Source organism: Prionailurus viverrinus, chromosome B2 (genome assembly GCF_022837055.1).
Source record: "Prionailurus viverrinus isolate Anna chromosome B2, UM_Priviv_1.0, whole genome shotgun sequence".
Lineage (NCBI taxonomy): Eukaryota > Metazoa > Chordata > Mammalia > Carnivora > Felidae > Prionailurus > Prionailurus viverrinus.
In genome coordinates, this window is record NC_062565.1 from 65429784 (window position 1) to 65447322 (window position 17539).

At 31.7% G+C, this 17539-nt stretch overlaps 1 protein-coding gene across 2 annotated transcripts in view; it reads left to right on the forward strand.

The window, feature by feature from the left end:
* LOC125166161 (regulating synaptic membrane exocytosis protein 1) overlaps positions 1–17539 on the forward strand; it is a 286570-nt gene that overhangs the window by 111926 nt on the left and 157105 nt on the right. For both annotated transcript variants that reach the window (XM_047859903.1, XM_047859907.1), the window contains 9 exons: positions 258–325; positions 1376–1486; positions 3089–3188; positions 7499–7622; positions 11016–11062; positions 13065–13177; positions 15199–15329; positions 15883–16054; positions 16181–16334. In XM_047859903.1, coding sequence (XP_047715859.1) covers positions 258–325; positions 1376–1486; positions 3089–3188; positions 7499–7622; positions 11016–11062; positions 13065–13177; positions 15199–15329; positions 15883–16054; positions 16181–16334 — 1020 coding nt within the window. The remainder of the gene's footprint in view (positions 1–257; positions 326–1375; positions 1487–3088; positions 3189–7498; positions 7623–11015; positions 11063–13064; positions 13178–15198; positions 15330–15882; positions 16055–16180; positions 16335–17539) is intronic.

Sequence of the window (17539 nt, forward strand, 5' to 3'; positions counted from 1 at the left end):
TGCTTTTTATGTGTGTTTCTAGGCTGATTTATGAGAATAAAAGGTAGTCTATAGTATGAAGTGCATTTGTAACATTCATTCCAATGATTCAGGTCACAGCCTTTGCAATACAGGGGTGTATCATTCTGGTATGTACACACTCAAGATTATGATGTTCATAACCCTTTACTTTATAGACTGAAGAAGTCATACTTAAAATGATGCATTCTCCACTTTAAAGTGTTGCACTTTTCATCCCCCCCTCCCCCATGGTGCAGGTGACTTGGATTATTACTGGTTGGATCCTGCCACGTGGCATAGCCGGGAAACATCACCTATTAGTTCGGTAAGCTTTCTGGGAAATGAAAGTTGGAGCTTAGGGATGATGTGTACTGTTCATTGTCCTATCTATATTTGACATGTGATGGATAGCAGTCTTACTCTGTTTCGTTATACATTTTTTAAAACATTTTATTTATTTTGAGAGAGAGAGAGAGAGAGAACATGCATGAGCGAGCAAGGGAGAGGCAGAGAGGGAAAGAGAGAATCCCAAACAAGCTCCTTGCTGTCAGCAAAGAGCCCGACCCAGGGCTCAGTCCCACAAACCATGAGATCATGACCTGAGCCACAATCAAGAATCAGATGCTTGACTGATTGAGCCACCCAGGCGCCCTCCATTATATATTTTAAGAAAGAAAATATTCATTTCATTTAAAGTAGTACAGTCTAGAAGGGAAAAAAAAATCACTGAATAATTATAACAAATTTTATTTTTTTTTAAAAAGTTTATTTTTGAGAGAGAGAATGCATGGGTGAGCATGCACAAGCAGGGAAAAGGCCAAGAGAGAATCTCAAGCAGCCCTCCCACCCCCACTCTGTCAACACAGAGCTGAAAGTGGGGCTCAGTGTCAGGGTTCATGAGGTCATGACCAAAATCAAGAGTGAGTCCCTTAAGCGACTGAGCCATCAATGTGCCTCTATAACAAATTTTAAATTAAGTAAGAAGCAATTATTAAATGATGACTGTATATAAATGAGATATTATTTGGTTAATGATATCAACATTAACAACTCAAAATATAGAATAGGTTTTCTTTCTATAAGCAGATATGTTTTAAGTTTAATTCATTTTAATCATTTCAGAACAATTTTTTAGAGATTTACCTAGTTGCTAACCACTCTTAGAACTGTTTAGTTCAAGAGTCTACTGCAAATAAAATGTAGCTGCATTTACAAATGCAAATTGTTGTAAGTTGAGGGTAGAACCCACCAAAATAAAGAATTTCCTCTAGAGTGCCTTTAACTGAGGAAATCACATCTTGCTACAACCAATAATTATGTGTCTACAGGAAAGAAAACCACTTAGCTTTTTTAAACTTTATCCATGTTTTGATAGCATCCTGTAACGTGGCAACCATCTAAAGAGGGGGACCGATTAATTGGACGTGTTATTCTGAACAAGAGAACAACCATGCCCAAAGAATCAGGTGCATTACTGGGTCTGAAAGTAAGTATGCTGGTTTAAAATGTTTCTTAAGGGTGGATTACAGTACAGCCTGACTTCAACAAAATTTCTGACAACGATTTTTAAATATCTTCCTCTCTTCTCCAAAATACAGTTCACCTAGTGAACGTATCTTCTTCATATATTGATGTCTTATGACAGATACAGTATTTTTATCTGGATTAACATTTCAAAATCATTTTATAATATGGCTTACAAATGTGTTAGGAAACTGCCATGAAGTATAGGAAAATAAAGAATTTTTCTCTCAGTATGAAGTTCAAGGATGATTTTTACATTAAGAAGGTTTTAATGGATGGTAGTAAAGTTAGATTATGTGGACTGCATAATTTTATTTTATCTTGACAAACAACGTAAAACATCATTAAAGAAATTGTTTCCTAAGTACAATAGACTTTATCGTAATATCAAAAGAGTAAAATGTGTCTTTTAAAAATATTAACTGACATCCAACAGATATAAAGAAAAACTAACAAATTGCAAAAGATTATATTTTATTAGAGGAAAAATATATATGCACATTTTGTCTTATTTGTGTGTGTATGTGTATATGTGCTAAATCACATAGTTTTATTTGCTTTCAGAAACAGAGAAACAATCAAAGATGGGCTTTAAAATTATTTGCTAAGATATATTACAGTCGTGTGATAATTTGACCTCTTCAAAACCATTGACTATTAATCCAACTAAAACTTTTCTTCAGTTAATGCACTTAATAGTACCACCTTATTCATTATTAACATTTATTTCTCTTGCTATGAAATAATTCTGATCGCCTCCATTAATGGGCATATCCCAAAGTATGGTGGATCAGCCTCAGCCTTTGAGAACATGTGTTGCACCTTTATTTATACACACTTGGTGACTGCATTGGGAGAAATTAAACTTAGAAACTTTCTGATGTATTTAGTTTTAGTTACAGTGGAAAAGCCAGGTGAAAGTGTTAAATATTCAGTAATATAACCCAGACTTTAGGAGTTAGATTAGAATATGTATTTCAGGTGAAGTCTTTTCAGACGGTCAGTAGCAGAGATAAACTTAGGCTATTACTCATTGTGCCATGGTAAATTGCTTCCCAGAAGTGGCCTATTCTTGGTTTGAATCCATAGTCTTTATGTCTTAGACCTATATCCTACTTAAAGGTATACAGAAGGGATAAAGATCTGATGTGACAATGGGGCATGATGTGCATATAGAACTTTAATTCTAATAGGAGGCATGAACTTGGAGGATAAAGAAAAATGAACCCTAATGTAAACTGTGTCACACACTTCTGTAAGTAGGAAAGACCTCGCACTTGTCTTCTAAGGATAAACACTACTTTTGGTGCCGTTGTGTTGTTAGGTCAGTGTAAGTAATCAGGACATGAACTTTCTTGGGACACATGATCATCTAAAATATAATGAGATGTTTTCTTTTTAAAAGTATACTGCCACTCCTTTAATCAAAAATATGTTTCACTTTATTAATGTGCCTACACTCAATCCTAAATACATTGTAAAAGACTGTATGATTAATTCCTAAAAGTAATAAACTTATATTTTAATATGAATCTTGGGAACTTATAAATTTATGATTATTCAGGTTGTTGGAGGAAAAATGACTGACTTAGGACGCCTTGGTGCCTTCATCACCAAAGTAAAGAAGGGTAGCCTTGCAGATGTAGTTGGACACTTACGAGCAGGTAAAGTTTCTTTTTAACATTTAAACAATGTGTACTTTTTGCATGAGTTGGTGGTTTTCAATGTGGGGTAAGTTACAAATAAGTCAATTAAATAAATAACTAATTTTAGTGCATGGGTGAAGATTTTTTCCCCTGGCGTGGGTATTTACTGCAATTATAGGTAACTATGCATCAATGGCAGTTTGGAGAGAGTAAGATTAGGAATCTTTTATTATTCATGTAAAAGTAAATAGATGCAAAATGCTGCAGGATTACAAATTTTTGTAGATGACTTTATAATTTTGCTACAAAAACCAAAACAATTTAGCCTTGTAGAAAAAATAATATCACTAATTAATTTTTTATATTTTAAACTATTATAATTACTAAAGTTTTCCATAGTGGTCCCAAAACACTTACCAGTAGCAGTGTTTTTAGTAAAATACAACCATAGTCACATTTCTTACACAGATTACATAATAAAATATTTGTTAATTTTATTGTGACATGTATTATACTCATGCAGATGTGCTACTTCTTGGTATTTGGAAACTTACATTATGTTACTCTGTAACCTTAACGTAATATGATAAAATCATTTAATATATTCACATGTACCATATTCAGTAGCAACACCCTTTAAAATCTGGTTTTTTTTATTTACCCTTCATTTTAGTTAAAATCATATTAACGTATTTTTCCCAGTTTACTTCATGGTTTTGTAGAAATCTTTTGGTTGGAGTGTCTGCCTACGCATTTGAAAGACAATTACAAAGAAAACAGAGAAAGCTGAACTACAGAATTGAGGATTAATAACCCGTAGCACAAAGAAAGAGAACATTTCTAGGCTGTTTTCAGTTTTTATACCTTAACATTGTAATTACTGAGACCTTGAGAAAAGTGTTCTATAACCGTTAAAGATATTTTTGTTGTAGTTGATTACCAGGATATCAGTTCAAAATCATTTAGGTTTTTTCTTTAATAGAGACTTCCTATGCAGGTGTTGTATAGGGAGAAAATCCAAATCAGAGGTTTTTCTTCATCTGCAATATATACAGCTTTGAAGATGTGTAGAGGTACAGTACGCTGTTGTTTTTTTTTTTTTATCAAGGGCTAGTTATGATTTAATAAGAAAATAATCAGGTGTGACTATGTCAGTAAACTGAGCCTTTGCTTATTTAAAGACTGAGAAGCATGCCTTAGAAAGTTTATGAATCTCTTTTTTAGAAAGTATAAGAATCCCTTGAGTTAATGTAATGCTCTAATGTAACTACAGAAATCTGAATTTGCAGATCAGATTATAAACATAATGGTTTTTGATTTTGTCTTTGTATTTTAATAGAGGATCACCTAATAAAGTCAGTGAAGGGTTTTTCTATATAAAATATCCCTTAGTGATTAATTTCATTTTTTAACATCCTTATGTGCCTAGAGCCTGAGAAACTTAAATGTAAAATGTTAAAAGCTCAGCTTAGATAGCTGTAAAACAAAGAAGTGGAGTTTTCACTAAAAGCAATTGATGCATTTGAAAGAAGTATTTTAATAAATTAGATCATATATTCTGTTTGATTTACATTATAATTTAGGAACAGTCTTCCTTCTATTTGCATATAATCATCACTGGCTGTACAGTGCTGTGCTTTTTTAGTAATGTGACCTTTGTTCAGCATTTGCAATCTTGCTTTAATCTTGCCATAGCTTTCTGTACTGTTTCTTCCCCTTAAGTCCATGCACTATACCACTACTTGGTTTAATTATCAAAAACAAGGTTGACACTGATGTGCTCCTTATTAAAAGTCTTCACAGTCTCCAGTCATCATCTGCTTAAGTCAAAGCTCTGTAGTTCTGTCCTCTACTAACCATTCCAGCCACTTCAATTACCATCCACTTTACCTGTTAGCCATGGCAGTGTGCCTATAGGTCCCTGGCAAGCTTTCCACCTATTAGACCTGGTCCATGCCTCTTGTTTATCTGGTTGCTTTTTTGCTCTTGTGCTCTACCTGTTGAAGTCCTTTCCATCCTTCAAAACTCATCTAAAGTTGCCTTAATTGTAAAGTGTTTCCTAATATCTCACCTGGAACAATACCTAAGTACTATCTCCCTAGCACTACCTGGCTCTCTTTCTCTTCCTCAGATGAACTCCTATCATTGTGTATAACATTTTAGTAAAGATATTAATTCCTGTATGTCTCCCCCACCAATGACAGAGGAAATCTCTTTTATTTGCATCATCATAATCTGCATCTCTGCCTGAAGAGATTATCTGTATAAAAATAAATATTGTTAAAGACACCACCTTCTAGTTTAAGATATTTTGATTTGTAAATAAATACATGTATTAAGTTAAGATATTAACAGTTATGCTTCTGATTGCTGTCTATAAAGGGGAGAATTTTTATAATTCAGTGCTTTTGAAAATGTTGACTGCAACTCATTACTGTATAGTCACTTTAATGGTTTACATCCATCAGTTAAAAAAAATGAAATGGAACATGATAGAATTGGAGATATCAGGGTAAATATTGTTTCGGAAAGTATTTTTTTCATACACACATACATACATACACACATACACATAAACATACAATATTCACATGATGTAAACTTTATTTTTTTTCTTGGTCAAACTGAATATATTTTAAATTTGTAATTATATTTTATTTCTTTTTTTTAACACTGAAGTGTATTCATTGCCTATGTAAAACACCTTGCTGTGTAACTTCTTAGGTCAAACAATTATAAGTCCCTTAACTATTAATATTAACCATACTCTTTTACCAAACCAAAGCAGCATTATATGCTTTTCAAATATTTAGTTTTCATTTTTGAGTAAGCAAACATTTGGGAAAAAATACTTTAAAATAGTCCTAGCAAAACAAAAATTTTCTACTTTAATTTTTTTTTTCAACGTTTTTATTTACTTCTTGGGACAGAGAGAGACAGAGCATGAATGGGGGAGGGGCAGAGAGAGAGGGAGACACAGAATCGGAAACAGGCTCCAGGCTCCGAGCCATCAGCCCAGAGCCTGACACGGGGCTCGAACTCACGGACCGCGAGATCGTGACCTGGCTGAAGTCGGACGCTTAACTGACTGCACCACCCAGGCGCCCCAGCTACTTTAAAAAAACAAACTGAAAACATCTGTTTACAGTTCTCTTGCCTATATATATACCTACAAACTGAAACATCTCATGTTTACAGTTATCTTTCATATATATATCACATATTTATCTTTCATTATATGTATATATATTTATATAAATTATATTGATCTATCAATTCAGCATATGTTAGCTACTAAATCATTACAGGTACTGAGAATAAGATGAGCAGAAACAATTAAATTAAGACACCTTAAAGTACCATTGAGGTTGGGGTATTTCAGCTGAGTCTGCTGTTGTGAATTGAAGGAGAGAAACATTTGGGATCTAAAACTGCTCTAAATATTCATGAAAATAAACAGTTTTTCCCAAATGATCTATGGTAAATTCCCTAGTTAAAATATCAACAATAAATTATTAGCTCATTTATTTTAATGTTATATTATTCTCCTGGATTCTTAGAGTATTTAACAAATGAATGAGTATTGTATTAATTTTTTATTATTTTCAAATATTTTAAAAATATTTTCTAATTTTACTTTAATGCTCACAATATATATTATGTATAGAATGTGTGTGTTATGAACATCTGGAAGTGGGTTAACTGTCATGCAACAGTTTTACATCTGCTTGCTTTGTAACTTTTCCATAGCTACCTGCGTTGCCCTGTGGGTATGAATTCAAATCCTTTCATGCATTTTTATTCTGTTGTGCGTCTGGTGAAGACAATGAAGCATGACTTATAATTGGAAAATTCATGCTAATAAATGTTAATTGCTATTTCAACCAAAAATAAAGGACTTTATCCAGAGTTAAATAAGAATCTTTCACATATAGAGCTGCCTGCATTTATTATATGGAGGACATGCTGCTAATTATTATTTTTTAATGTTTCCAAATAGGCTGTGCTAATTCCATCCCATAGCATGAGATTATTTTTTATATTATTTCTGGTATATTTCAAAAGATAAAGGTAGCTTTGTATTGTACTGTTTCCTGTGACCAGTAATATTCTATGGGGGAAAGAAAAAGAAAAAAAAGAAAGAAAAGAAAAAAGTGTTTAGAAGAACCATTTAGCTGACATTATATGTCAGTCAATTTGCTTTTGAGAGCAGAGCCTAGACAAACTATTTGTATATGTTTTGCATTTCTTTGTTAAAAAAAGAGAAAAGATAAGAAAAATAAACAGAATATATAAGGTAAAAAAATACCCTTTTTTTTAAATTCAAGGGGATGAAGTTCTAGAATGGAATGGTAAACCCCTGCCGGGAGCTACAAATGAAGAAGTTTACAACATTATTTTAGAATCAAAATCAGAACCTCAAGTTGAAATTATTGTTTCAAGGCCTATTGGGTAAGGCTAAAAAAACTTACTTCTTAAGTTTAGTAAATTACATGTATTAGCAGGGTTTTAAAAAGAAGTTTATACATTCATACAGTACATGTTAATAACATGGATAGTTTTTCTTCAATTATGGGCATACACTTTATATTTTTTAAATTTCTTAATATTTTAAACTTGAATACTGAATTTTCTTTACTACATTTTAGAAGCTCCACAATTTAACAACTGTAGTATCAAAAAATATTGTTATATATTTTCAGAAGTGAAATATAAACTAAAAATATTTTGTTTTAATGGCAGACCTATTTTTAGTAATTTAACTTAGTAGTATTTCCTTAAAGGGAGTCACTAACAACTCATCTTCTTATGACATTTAAAACAGTAATTGTTTCATGTCTACATGAACTTTTTATTATTTTACTAAGAAGAGAGTATTTTTTTTCTATATTTTTACCCATGGGTAGTGCCAACTTTTGTTTAAAATCAAGCGAGTGTGAAATATTTTAACTTTTTAAAAAATTGGTCATAATAATTGGTATAATATTTTTTAAACTTCAGTTTTTAGCATAATTTAATTCTCTATAGCCAATGGGAATTTTTTTTTAATCTGTGTGTACGGTCCCCCACATTGTTAGATTTCCTGGCTAACCCAAAAGTCCAGAATATTCTTTTTGCCAGTCTGTAATTTTTTTTGTAAGACATATTGAAATATCTCCTGATAGTTGCCTTAATGTTTGAATATATTTTTGAAAATAAATCCCTCTTTTTTTTCCCCATTCTCTAAAATATTATAGAGCCATTAATTCAGGACTTATGTTGAAAAAGTAATAGCCTTTAATTTTTGTTGTCTTCATGCATATATGTCAATGCAAAACATAGAAAAAAATATAATTATCCTATTTTTCAAAGGACTGAAAACAGATGATCACGTATTTCAAAGAATAATATTAATATATATAAACTCTAAAATAAAAGCAAGATTATAAATAATTTTAAGTGGTGATTATTAAGAGTAAACATTGAAGACATTTGCAAAAGTATTGTACATTTCCATGCAAAATTTTTTTAAATAGCAACACTTTATAATTTATGCTAGTTTTACATGACATGTGTTCTAGTGCTCAGGTTAATATGAGCTGGAAAAGAGGTAAGTAAATTGGAAAATGAATCAAAAGTTTCAAAAAATAATTTAAAATCAAGTATTGTACACATTGCCAAATACTTTCAGATATGTAGTAGTTTAAAAGTAATCAGCTAAAATATTGATTTATGGTAACTTTTAAAAAAACTAACAGACAATTAAAGTGGACTGGAATAACATTTTCATGATTGTTACCTTTGTATGAAAATAATTTAAAAAGTCATAATTTGCGTAGCCAAACCCTAAATTGTAGGAAATATGGAATGCAAAGATTATACTTAAAAATCAAATCTGGCATCAACTTTCCAGTTAATAGAGAAATTATTAGAATCCTAGAAGAATAATTCTAGCTATATTTAATAATTATGTTTAATGTAGTTCTATAATTTAAAGCAGCATAATTTAATAATTATGTTTAATGTAGTTCTATAATTTAAAGCAGAAATTTAAAGTTCTATAATTTAAAATTCACTAAACTGTGAATATAAATTTATTCACAGTTTAGTGGCATAGTAATTCTGCGAATCATACATGGTCTAAGAAATATCTGCCATCTTGAGGTAAGAACCATTTTTGCTAGCCTACCAAATATAACATTCTTGGCATTTATACTTACAATTGGTATTAGAACTATTCTGTCACCTTTCTTGTAGAACTAATTAAGAAGACATGTTTGTAAATGTGGAAATTTATTCCTGAAAATATTACTGAAGCAATTAACATTATTATATTTTGATTCAAAATCACTTTAAAATTTTTTTACAACTTCTCCACAATCTTTCAGACATATACAAATCCTAAGCTTGTACCTGGTTTTAGGATTCCAAATTCTAATTTTCATAATTGACTTTGAGGCTGGTTTTCAGAGAAGTTGTACTATCTAAAAATTTATTGCTTCTATGTTTCTTTTTAAAAATTTACTTTTATTTGCCTAGATAAATTTAGAAAACGGTAGCAGAAGAGAAATAGTTGGTTTCTTCAAATAGTCGTTGTCTTAAGTATTGCAAATTAGTCTCTTAATTATCATACTAAATACTTACATTATACAAATTACTAGTTATAAAAATACGTATAAAATGTATTTATAAAATACATAACACAGGATGTATTATCTTTGTAAGAAGTATAAACTATAGGTGGTTATGAAAATTACTTTGCACAAAAAGTGAAAATGAGTCCAGAAAATAATCAGAGAAAACTGTTTTTGTTTCTGTCCCTCCGCTCTACCCCTGCCGACACACACACAATAGTCCAAAGAAAAATCAAAATCAAAGTGAAGTTAGGTCACAGGTAAGTGGTTAGAAATGCTTAAATGATATTCTAACATTATTCTAATAATTCTGTTGGTACTAACTCCAGTCTGCTTTAATATGTCATGTTAATACTTACATATTGTTAATCTCCTTAAATTGATACTAAACTATCTTTGAAAAACCAGAGGTAAAGTAGTTCTATGCAGCATACTTCCCAAAACAAGCTGGTCCAGGGTTCTTAAGGTCACAGTGGATAATGGATTAAGCTGAGGTTATAATTAAACATTTATTCAGAGTAATTTGTGAGTGTGACAGGAGTGGGTGTTCTCACAAGTCACTTTCTAATCATACAGTAAATGGCCATATATTTAGCTAACTTCAGTATAGAGATACAAATCTCTATATAGGGTTATATATGTGTATATGAATTATATATTCACATATATAAAATATTTTAGCTTTTTTGTTGCAAGCTTGAACCATTTTTATTTTCCGAAGCAATTCATCCTTTTCATTTTATTAACTTTGCCCATGATATTCACCATATTATTTTATTATCAAGAAATGTTTTCATCCCTTTCATTCAGTAAACTCTTTCAGATGTGTTTGTAAAGCATATTACTGATTAGTAAAATGTGTCATTTTGATTTTCTAGAATTGAAATAAAATATTACCTTTAACATTTTTTATTTCCAAAACCTACTGTTTTGGTAGTAAAAATATTGTGGTAGTTTTAGCCACAATATTAGTCTGATTGTTGTCATGTTGAAGTGTTTTGCTGTTAAATATATAAAAACTTATTTTTATTGCAGTTTGTGTGTGTGTGTGTGTGTGTGATGTTTGACAATCATGCATATTAGTAATTGCCTTAATAGTAACTCCTGTCCATTTCCACACCTGTAAAGACCCAAAAGGATTGTTCACACCACTGAAATACATGTGGCTGTGATTGCCTCAGGGAGGGTAACTTAGCTAATGGGATTTTCACCATACCCTAATTTCTTTTAGTGATATTCCACGGATCCCTGAGAGCTCCCATCCTCCACTGGAGTCCAGTGAGTTTAAGATTTATTTGTTATTGTGATATATATAGGATGAAATTAAAGAATAAAGATTTATCATTTGCTTTAATTATTTGATATAAATGAATTGGTATTACTATATTAAGGTTATCTCTAATGATATCAGAAGTTGACAACTATGACAATCATTGGAAACCCAAAGTTCTATTTTAAGATTTTTCTTTTTTTACCTCCCCCCCACCTTTTTTTTGTGATGGTTACACAAAAATCTTTACTGGCAGTATACCTTCTGCATCAAAATAGTCAGAACCCTCACAAAGCTCAGTTAATATAACAGTACTAGTTCTATTTGCTGTACGTAAAAATTTATTGTTACACTGGATTATTCAGTCTGATTGGTAATTAGCTCAGTCTCATGAGCTAGGCTTCTAGTGAAGGAAATATACATGCTAACAGATAATTTAAAAACAGCGTAACAGTGTCAGGTATGATTGTGGAAGTAAGTAGGTGGAGTAGAGGTAAAGTTCAATGGATATAAGGGAATCAAGGGACAGTGAGGCTAAAGGGTTGAATTATCTACATAGCCTTTAAAGACACTCCACGTGATAGAAGATGACAATGTGTGCAGTAAAGTCTAGACTGGTAATGAAGTTTTCAGTGAGAATGTGGAAGTGATAGATATTTACTTTGCAATGGATTGGTATTAAATTTAATACCTTGGGCTTGATGACCAAGTGTTATTATGGACCCCATCTTATGGGAATACAAAATACAAAATACAAGGTTATTTAAGAGGAAATCAAGTGATCCAAGTGATCGTTGTTACAAGGAGGTAGAAAATATATGGTTGGGGTAAACAAGGAGCTGAAGATTAGGTAGGTATATCAAATGCCTACCAACATGCATACCTGCTAGATGAACCCATATTTGGTTTTGAAGTTTCTGATAACTAATACACAGAAGGAAATGGGACTAATTAAATAATTTATAGTGTCAATACTATTTAAAAATGAAACCGATATAATACTAAAAGCAGACTGATTATTAGAAGCAATACTGTTCTTGTACTAAGACCCAAGAAAAAATTATCCTAAGGATCCTTGATAAAAGAAGCGTAATAACAAAGAATTTTATAGAACTCTTTCTTAAAGTCTTTGCAGGGCACAGAGTGATGCTACACGGCTTAATTTAGACTTAATTTGTGTGTATTTAGAAAAAAAATCTGTGGATGACATACCCTCCGGCAATGCTCCATGAATGTTTTATCAGTAAAGCTAAGTTTTCAATGACTGTGGGTTTAAGGTTATACTTGCTGGGGTAATAGCATTCTATAGACATTCTATACTGTGGATCGTGTCAAGGTATACTTTAAGAGTGATCTGAGAAGAGAGACCTCTCATTTAAAAAAGAGGGGAGGAAAGCCTCACCGAGTAGCTAAGTGGACAGCCAGCCTCCTCTACACAAAGGTGAAGTGGGTCACTTGTGGTGAGTCACTGGAGACAGCATTCTCAGACATACAGAAGATACATTTCAAGATCAAAACTGAGATAGATGGTAAATCTTATTTTAAAAGTGGTGAATTCTAGGCTTAGATTTGGCTCATATATTATATGTCCATTCATTTTACTTTCAGCAAGGACAGTTCATAATAGATGATTCTTTGGCCAAGATAATTAAAATAACAGGTACCATCTTTCTTATCAGTAAAGCCTGAAGCCTTCACCCATATGTGAGTTTATGCAAGAATCTAAACTGTACAGATACCCTCCAGAAATGTAGAAAATCAATATAAATTGAAGCAAATAAATATAATATTTGATTATATCATTATAAATACTTTTAAAATAGGCAATTAACCAAAGAAGACAGTATGATAATTTTCTGTGACTATCCAGTTGGAAGTATGTTCCACTGTTATTGATGGTATTGAATTATGGTTTTATACAAATAACAGATGCATTTAACATTTTATAAAAAACATTCCTACACATATATTATAAATGTTACTTCAAATTATTTTTTTTTCTCATTTTAGGTTCAAGTTCCTTTGAATCTCAGAAGATGGAAAGACCTTCCATTTCTGTTATTTCTCCAACAAGTCCTGGAGCTCTAAAAGATGCCCCACAAGTCTTGCCAGGACAACTTTCTGTATGTATTTTTTTGTACATGTTGGGGACCATTAGGATTTGCTCACTGTTCTGAGTCTGTCCTTAAAAATGCATGGCTTTCTCTGTTTCCGATTCTGTGACTCCCTCTCTCTCTGCCCCTCCCCCGTTCATGCTCTGTCTCTCTCTGTCCCAAAAATAAATAAACGTTGGGAAAAAAAAAAAAAATTTAAAAAAATGCATGGCTTTCTTTGAAGCCTATGATATGTTTGTAGTCACCTAACACCATAATCTATTTCAGCAATTTTGCATGTATTGATTAAGTTATTAGATTAGCCTTTATCCATATATTTATTTGGAAATATTTATTGAGTGCCTACAGTATACCCCATTATTATAAACATTCAATGATAAATGACAACATAAGTAAATAAAATATCCATTATATTTTGTGTGCAAGTTTCCAAGGTCAGTTGGTAAGATATAAGAAACTAAGAAAGTCATGTTCCACTTATTTAACCTTATGAGTCTGGAGTCTGAAAAAAGTTTTTCAATATTCTTTTTACTTTCTTGAGACATTTAGTGAAACACTTCATTTCTGATTATCACTCTGAAAAAGCTACAGTTTTTCTTACTGTTGCTTTACATGTGACGTGAGGAAAGCTGGAGTACAGAAGTGATGGCTAACCATTATGAAATGCCACATCTGTGTAGATTATGGTAGAATACAGGACATTTATATTCATAACTGAAAGAAAACTTGCTTCAAACTATTCTGTAAATAGTGTACTTTTTCTCCTTTGGTAATGTGTGGATTTCTGTAGTCTGCTTTTGCTGTACTTCTCTTGTCGTTAATTAAACAAAGAAGATAACTATAAGCTTGATGTTATTTTTAAAACCATTCCTGGTTTTAACTTCCGTTTTTAGTAGATTGATATCTTTGAATAGCCCTTTCTGTTTATTTTATCTGCCCTGCCATCTCTGTGTGTGTGAATCTCTGAAGTACTCCACCTATATTTCAAGAGGGATGAAAATCCGTTTGGGTTTTTGAAAAACACATCTCTGGTATTACTTGAAATCAGAGATATGGGTTCATATGGAATCAGGTTTGAATCCTTAATCTGCCCTGCACTATGAAAGACCAATCCTATGTTAAATTAGTTTATTTTCTTATAGTGACTGTTAAATATGTTCCATATATATATTGCCACTAGACAACTTTCTCTCACAGTTCTTACTCAACTAAAAAACCAAAACTAACTTCTAAATTAAAAAAAAATAATAATAATGTTAACACTGTTTACTGCCATTTATAAATGGCAGTTTACTGTCATTTATAAATATATTGACTGCTAAAGTTCTGGTGTTTAGGAGCTCAACAATAGTATTTCAGTGTGCCATTCCCCCGTTTTTCTTTATTCAAACTATTATGAAATCTTAGTAAAAATATTATTTGGCCTTCGCTTAGCTGAAGGTATGTAATGCACCTTCCTGCCTTCCTTGTTCTTTTCTCCTTCTCTCATGAACATTAACATTTAATAGGTGAATTATGAAAATTAAATGAAAAAAATAACAGGAAACAACAGTACCTGGTGTAAAGGGGACCCACAGTAAATATGTTTCCTGATCTCTTCCAGATCACTTGGGTAAATTGTTTATTCATCAAGCCTCATTTTATTTCAGTGACATATGGTGCTACAAAATGCATGTAGCCACAATAAGGTCATTAAGTCACTTATAATCACTGAACACTGGCACTTAGCGTTTATAAACAAGGATAATTATTTCAATATCCCTTTCTTCCCTTACTTTTTAATAAAATTTTTATCAGTTTTATTTTCATAACATGATCTAAGAGAGTATAACACTATAGGCTTGACAGTTGTAAGTCATGTCTAAAATACATAAAGAGAAAAGTCAAATTGTAAGTGGTTATGCTTTCAAATTCGTATTCTTTTCAAAAATAGTATTTATAATTATAAAAGTTCTTCAAAAATAGTATTTTTTGTAGAATTAGAATATCTTAGGGCTTGTGCAAATGATTATTTTCTTTATCGATCTTAGGTAAAGCTGTGGTATGATAAAGTGGGACACCAGCTGATTGTAAATGTTCTGCAAGCAACAGATTTACCGACAAGAGTAGATGGGCGTCCCAGGAATCCCTATGTGAAAATGTATTTTCTTCCGGATAGAAGGTAGTGAATAATTTTGGAAAAAAATATGCAAAAATTCTTACTAATATAAAAGGTAGACTGTTGTTTCCTGGGATAGAGTTTTATTTATTTGGTAAAATTGATATACCAAAAATGGCACATAATTAATGTGAACATTTTGATGAGTTTGAACATACACATGCACCTGTGATATAGTTTTAAGGTATAATAAATCATTTTCTATGAGGGAATAAACTTTCTCCCTGAAAAAAAATCCCTCAAGCCTTGTATTTTTAAAAACATAATTTACCAATTTAAAATTTTTTATTACCTTGTTTATACATCTATTAGTCTTGGATAGCTATACATCATTTGGAATGTACCTTTGTGTATATATGTCTATTATCATAACTACTGCTAACACTGTAGTTAAAATTAGAATAGTATTAAACTCTATGGTCTTTTTAGACCTTAATGTTAAAAGTTATGAATTAAAAATAGTTAAAATCCCATAGTGGTATTACATGTCACTACAGTAGATGGCAGCATATACTTTATTTTGCTTTTTCATTTACAAAACATACTTATTTTTCAGTGATAAAAGCAAAAGGAGGACTAAAACAGTAAAGAAAGTACTAGAACCAAAATGGAATCAAACATTTGTCTATTCACATGTACATCGTAGAGATTTTAGAGAACGGATGTTAGAAATAACTGTGTGGGATCAACCAAGAGTACAAGAAGAAGAGAGTGAATTTCTTGGAGAGGTGATGTATATTGTAAAGATTCGAGCCAAATGTTTATTGAAGTTTTGTGATATGTATTAATTATGATAGCTTTTATATTATGTTTTGGTCAAGGTGCTTGATTTAATTTAAGAACTGCCCTTTCAGATCCTCATAGAATTGGAGACAGCACTTTTAGATGATGAGCCACATTGGTATAAACTCCAGACGCATGATGAATCTTCACTACCTCTGCCTCAGCCATCACCTTTCATGCCAAGGCGACACATTCATGGAGAAAGCTCTAGCAAAAAACTACAAAGTAGGTTAAAGTTATTTTTAGTTACCCAAATTAGAGATTAACATTCAAGATATTTTTTCAAATGTTTATTAGACATCAAAATACTGGAAAATTATTTATACAAAAAGACTTGGCAAAACTATTTTCTACATTTCCCTAATGCAAGTATTATGGATAGTACAGTAGAGGGATTCCAGAGCTGAGAGTTTAAAAACTCTGAATTAATCATTCTTTGCCCAGTACTGATTGAATTGTTGATTGGTTAACTGATAAAGTAATTTTTGTTATTATTGATGAGTTGCTACATATAAGGTTCTTGATAACCTTATAGCTTCTGGGTATTTTTAACATTGTTATTCATAAGAAACATTTTTTAAAACACATTGTAAAGTATGTTTGTTGTTACTCATCTGGTGATTGGGAAGAACAGTATTCTTTTCTGCATGTATCCATTAAATTTTGATTTATGAGTAAATAATGAATCAACTGAAACTTAGAAGCTTCATTTTGGTAATCTAGAACCTGATTGTGTTCCTCATATAATTGAATTTTTCATGTTAGTGCCTCTCTGATCAATCATTTTTTCAAAGCTAATGTTTAATGCAGAATAATGGCTAATTTTGAAGGATAAACATAAATGTTTTATAAAGAGCCATGGTGCCTTTTTTAATAATATGAGCTCAGTAGAGCTCCAGCCAAGAAAGTCTTTTAACCTTTCCACCCAGCCACATCCACCCTGAACTGCAGAGGAGGGCACCTAATTGGGTAGAAAACAGTGTATATACTTAAAGAATAATTTGAAAAGTCAAAATCTTACTTTGATTTTGTATGAAATTCCGGTCCTTCTATGTCTTAAATGATTTAAAGAGGAAATACTGAGAAAATGTTATCCTTGGATCACAAACCTTTTTTTTTTTTATATCAGCTCAGCATTTACTTTGTATTATTCTTGTTCAGAAGTATTTAGTAGTAACGTTAAGTAGCTTTAAAAAACATTTCTTTTGACCCTGTCCTTTAACATTTCATAAACCAACAAGACACAGAGGTATCTGTTTGCCTTACTGTTGTGCAGGATCTCAGCGAATCAGTGATAGTGACATCTCAGATTATGAGGTTGATGATGGTATTGGAGTAGTTCCTCCAGGTGCGTGGGTGAAGAGCATGGCTCCGCTTCACTGTGCTTCTTATGCTTGTTTTCACTGTCAATTTCCAGACTTATTCGGGAT